The 5,841-nt window shown below is 44.2% G+C and overlaps 1 protein-coding gene across 1 annotated transcript in view; it reads right to left on the bottom strand.

Annotated features, from left to right (window-relative positions):
* Positions 1-665: 665 nt before the first annotated feature.
* Positions 666-5,841, bottom strand: part of MILR1 (mast cell immunoglobulin like receptor 1) — a 32,013-nt gene continuing 26,837 nt past the window's right edge. Inside the window, exons 8-9 of the mRNA XM_030206867.1 lie at positions 4,513-4,576; positions 666-749 (exon numbers count right to left, since the gene is read on the bottom strand). Coding sequence (XP_030062727.1) covers positions 722-749; positions 4,513-4,576 — 92 coding nt within the window. The 3' untranslated portion in view covers positions 666-721. The remainder of the gene's footprint in view (positions 750-4,512; positions 4,577-5,841) is intronic.

Genomic DNA, 5,841 nt, shown 5'->3' with positions numbered 1-5,841 from the left:
AAGCACTTTGCATCTTGTATTTCATTTGTTCAAGTGACTGATGGTCTCATGGATGTATCCAGTGTATGTCTTAGAAAATCTGTGCCTTTAAGAATGGATGTTTTTGATCATTCAGTCCTCATCGTAATGAACTGATGGCATAATTTGCTGTTCTTATCTTGAATGTTTCAAACTGAATATAAGTTACCTCCTGGTGTTATGGAGTGTGACTATCAATTGCTCTGTGGACGAGTTAGGAGACCCTGCTGAGGTAATAACTTGCATTTCAGAAGAAAACCTATAATTCAGATGTAAAATAGTATAAAACCCCAGCATGTGAATAAGGATTATTTTGTTGTTGGAGAACAGATATAGATTTTTAAAAAACCCTCTTCACTGTGTAATAAAACAACTGATTTGCAGATATGGTGCCAAGACTTTCTTTTGGTTGATTCTGTTCCCTGAGGAGAGAAGGTGAGTTTTTTCCCCTGCAATGGGACCCTCCTGTCACTTCCCGAGTCTGTGTTTTTGTAACCTTGTTATGCACCAGGATTTAAAAAACAAAACACTTTTTTCTTTCTGAGAAGAGTAAACTTCCCATCCTTGAGACAAGGTTTTATTGTTTAATGTTCTCCAATTCTCACTTTAAAACTGAGCTTGTGAGGATGTCGAAAAGTATTCAAAAGTCCACCAGATGGCGTTTGTGTTAGGGCTGCTGCTGCTGTGAGTTGTAACCATTGATTCAGCTCAAGGCTGACCGGCACTGCCCTGTGGAGGAGAAAAAAAATCTGAAGTTATCATCTTAAGAAAATAAGTGTGAAAAGCGTAGGTGGAAAAGTTGATGGAATAAACAAGGGGCACCAGAGAACTACTGCCTTTTGCATTCACTGTGTGTTTTTGAAGTACTGCCCTTACTATCTCGTATTATGAACAGAGCCTTGAAAAATCTTTATATATAAAAACATAAAATATTTAATATACTGTACATCCAGTCAAAATGTTCTCTCAGCAGTTCACAGTAAGAGAAGCATTCACTTAATCCTTCCTTGCCCTGGAATGGAGGAGTAGCCTAATGGTTAGTGCAGTGGGTTGAAAACCTGGCAAACTGGGTTCGATTCCCACTATAGCATAATGATTAGTGTAGTGGGTTGAGATACTGGAGAACTGGGTTCAGTTCCCATTGCAGCTGCTTGTGACCTGGGCAAGCCACTTAACTCTTCATTGCCCCAGGTACAAATTGTCATACATACCTGAGTGTGCTACACCTAGCACCCACCTGGGGTTTACCTGGTGGCCACCTTGGAGGGTTCTGCCCAGGCCCACCTGCACACACGCACCCACACTGGCATACCCTTCACTCACCACTGAGTCCCTCTTGCCTCTGGGCAATTCTCCCACTCACAAGTTATTCCCCCAGTGGTTTCTAGAAACACTGAGAACTGCAATCCTGGGGCCCCACAGTTCCTAGAAAATACCCACAGACCACCAAGATTCTTAGTCCAGGACAACAGAACTAACAAACTAATAGGTTTATTATCAAAGAACAGTGAACAGTTTTTTTTTTTTTTTTTTTTGAACAGGTGAAATAAGGATTTACTGTTAACTCTAACTGAACACTTTTTACTACCTAAGTAGTACCTGGGAAGCTCAGGAAAAGAAACTGCTCATAGGAATTGAACAGGGTCTTAGTGCAGAGGTCTACTCCCTCCACACTCCCAACTGAGACTGGGGAGTTCTAGCACATTCTGGGCTAGGTCTTTGGCTTCAGGGCTAATCGGGGCACAGAGCATTAACACTAAGTATGTTTGACCAATGACATTGCAGGTTACTTTTCTCTTTTGGGGAATGTAGCTAAAAACAAAACAGACCTCTGTTACAGCTATAGTGCAGAGGTCAAACACCACCTGCTGGCCAATCAAGGGACATAACTGAAGGCAAGAAAAATGTCATAGGACAGCATTACAAATCACAAAGCTTGAAAGTCCCCAGTTTCACCACATAAATAACCTTAGGTTGTGAGCCCATTTGGGACAGAAAAGTTCCTGCAAAAAAAATAGTATATGCAAACCGCTTTCACTGTATTTACAGAAAGGTGATACATCAAAGTGTAACATAAAACATTAAAAAAAAAAAAACAATACAAAACAAGTTGAAAAGTTTACTTATACAGTGACAAAAGGGCCATTTGTAAACTTGTGCATGTCTGTTTGGAGACTGGGTGTGAGAAGACATCGTAAGGTGTGTTTTGTTAGGGTAACAAAGGATGTACGAGGTGCGTGTGTCTTTGTGTCTCTATGCATAGGTCCACAGACATCCAGAAGGATGGAGCCTCCCTGCTAGGTGCTGTTTCTTGGCCGAAATGTGCCTAAAAACCCCTGACATTTAGCAAGAGGCTTGGTGATTGTGTTTCAACCCAATAAAACCCCAAATCAGGCAGACAACAGTCAAATGCTCGAGACAAAGCAAGGTACCGTGTAACATAGTAGATGACGGCAGAAAAAGACCTGCACGGTCCATCCAGTCTGCCCAACAAGATAAACTCACATGTGCTACTTTTTGTGTATACCTTACCTTGATTTGTATCTGTCATTTTCCGGGCACAAACCATATAAGTCTGCCCGGCACTATCCCTGCCTCCCAACCACCGGCTCTGGCACAGACCGTATAAGTCTGCCCAGCACTATCCCTGCCTCCCACCACCGGCTCTGCCACCCAATCTCGGCTAAGCTTCTGAGGATCCATTCCCTCGGAACAGGATTCCTTTGTTTATCCCACGCATGTTTGAATTCCGTTACCGTTTTCCTCTCCACCTCCTCCCGTGGGAGAGCATTCCAAGCATCCACCACTCTCCGTGAAAAAATACTTCCTGATATTTTTCTTGAGTTTGCCCCCCTTCAATCTCATATCACGCCCTCTAGTTCTACCGCCTTCCCATCTCTGGAAAAGGTTCGTTTGCGGATTAATACCTTTCAGATATTTGAACGTCTGTATCATATAACCCCTGTTTCTCCTTTCCTCCAGGGTATACGTGTTCAGGTCCGCAAGTCTCTCCTCATATGTCTTGTAATGCAAATCCCATACCATTCTCGTAGCTTTTCTTTGCACTGCTTCGATTCTTTCATCTTTCATACAGAAGCAGCAGCAGCTTTCATCACGACTCCCAAAGGTCTTTTTAAAGACCACCTCTTCTCAAATTTCACCTATGGAAGACGCAATTTTTTTTGAAACGTAAAGCGAGACTCCTGAGGAAGGCACCCTGTGTGCCGAAACATGATACCTCGTTGAGTCATCGGTTATTAAAGTTTATTACCCTTATCCAGCGTCTCTGGTCTGGTTTGACAGCCTGACTCTGTTCCCACTCCTTGTTTTCTCTGTGTTACTCTTCTTGGGACGTTGGTGTCCTTTGCACTCCTGTGGTTTTTCATTGAGTGGTAGCACCAGTACCATGGTTCTACTACTTAACATTTCTAAAGCGCTACTAGGGTTACGCAGCGCTGTACAATTTAACATAAAAGGACAGGCCCTGCTCAAAGAGCTTACAATCTAAAGGACAAGTGAGTAGACAATACGATGGGGGCAGTCAATTTGGGGCAGTCCGGATATCCTGAAGGTTCTCAATGTGCCTAGTCAGCAAATCTGATGCACTCCCACATTAATATGAAGACCCTTGGCAATCTTCGGGTCTCAGTTTGGAAGTTACTGTTGCCTTCTTATTCTTCAAGGTTTCCTATAGTTTCCCATGTTCAGAGTAGGCACAGATTAAATTGAATGGACTGGAGGAGTAGTCATAAGAACATAAGAATAGCCATACTGGGTCAATCCAATGGTCTATCTAGCCCCCAGTATACTGTTTCCAACAGTGGCCAATCTAGTGTTTAGAGAAGAGGACTGTAACCCAGGGAAGCCAAGGCTAAAATCTTGCTTCTCCGACTGGTACTCCTTGTGACCCTGGGTGTATGTTACTTTGCTCACCCATTGCCAAGGTACAACTTAGACTATAAGTCTGCCATGGCAGGGAAAGAACTATAGTACCTGAGTTGTGGTAAATATTGAGCTTGGATTTGGGAAAAGGAGATCATTAAACCCAAACCCATATTTTCAGTTGGGTCTTGTAGGAGGGGTGGTGATATGCCACTGTATGACAATCAGTATTGGCTATCAGATCTGGCAGGTGTGAGGAGTGGCCTAGTGGTTAGGGTGGTGGACTTTGGTCCTGGGGAACTGAGGAACTGAGTTCGATTCCCGGCACAGGCAGCTCCTTGTGACTCTGGGCAAGTCACTTAACCCTCCATTGCCCGCCGCATTGAGCCTGCCATGAGTGGGAAAGCGCGGGGTACAAATGTAACAAAAAAAAAAAAACGTGTGATACAGCTCCTGTCGATTGCGTAAGAGGTTAAAATACTGTTTGAACTGGTACTGCTTTTATACGCTACTGAGGGTATTTATTTAGTAGGCTGTTGTCATTTACAATATTTTAAAATAAATGTTGACACATTTGAATTACTTATGTAAATCTTTAGCAGAACGAATACCTTTTGGTAGTGGTTTTTGACCAGGATTTCGTCATATTCGACTGAAGCGTCATTCTTTGTGGCCACTGAAATTACCAAAATATTGAAAATATTGAGCAGGAGAGAGGCACTAAACATAAACATCATCTCTTTACTGTTCGACTGCTACCGTATCTCTGTGGCGTAGTCACTTTTTATAGAAAGACCTTAGCATGTACTGCAGGAGCTACCAGACAGGTAGAAACTTACGCTCTGGTTATAATCACTGTAAGCCCTAGACCTAGACTTTATTAAAATAAGTATTGTGATGGTAGAAAATTTGCTTACTCCAGGGAGAGAGAGAGATTCCGTTTGTTTGTGTCAAACATCTCAAAAGCCTAAGCTTGAAGCTAGATCAGCAGTTCCCAGTTGGCTCAAGAATTAGATTTATCTTTTTACAAAATGGCCTTATTACAGATTATTTCCTGATGCTCATAAGTCAAATTAGAATAATTTCCATGACTACAATGCTCTGCATTTTACACAGACACTCAGTTTAAAGTGACTGGGTTAAAAACTGATTAAGTAGGAGACAGAAGGTAGCGAGGAAAAGGACGTCATCAGTGGTGTATTGCAGGGATCACTCCTTGGGCAGGCTCTTTTTTAACGTATTTGTGAGTGATATTGCGGAAGGACTGTCTGGTAAGGTTTGTCTCTTTGTGGACGATACCAAACTCTGTAATGGGAGGGTGTGGATAGCATGCAGAGGGATCTAGCAAAGCTTGAAGAATGGAACAGCAATTGGCAACGCAAATTTAATGCTAAAAGAATGCAGGGTCATACATTTAGTTTGCAAAAATCCAAGGGAACTGTATAGTATAGGGAGTTAAGTGAAAGAAGAGAGGGACTTGAGGGCAGGGGCGTAGCCAGCCTTCCGTGGGAGAGGGGTCCAGAGCCCGGGGGGAGGGGGCACATTTTAGCCCTCCCCCCGGCGCCGCCCCCCCACCGCCGACATTGCCGCCCCCCCTCCCGCCGCGAACCCGCCGCCGCTGCCGCCTACCTTTACTTTTGCTGGCGGGGGATCCCACTCCCCGCCAGCCGACGTCTTCTTCTTAGTCGCTTCCCGCTCTTCAATTTGTTTGCTGACGTCCTGCACGTTGTACGTGCAGGACGTCAGACTCAGAGAACAGAACTGTTCTCTGAGTCTGACGTCCTGCACGTACAATTACGTGCAGGACGTCAGCAAACAAATTGAAGAGCAGGAAGTACTGAGAAGACGTCGGCTGGCGGGGAGTGGGATCCCCCGCCAGCAAAAGTAAAGGTAGGCGGGGGCGGGTTCGCCGGGAGGGGGGTCCTGGGGTGAATCTGCGGG

Source organism: Microcaecilia unicolor, chromosome 6 (genome assembly GCF_901765095.1).
Source record: "Microcaecilia unicolor chromosome 6, aMicUni1.1, whole genome shotgun sequence".
Taxonomy (NCBI): Eukaryota; Metazoa; Chordata; class Amphibia; order Gymnophiona; family Siphonopidae; genus Microcaecilia; species Microcaecilia unicolor.
The sequence above is the reverse complement of the archived record's forward strand: the minus strand, read 5'-3'. Positions and strand labels throughout refer to the sequence as shown.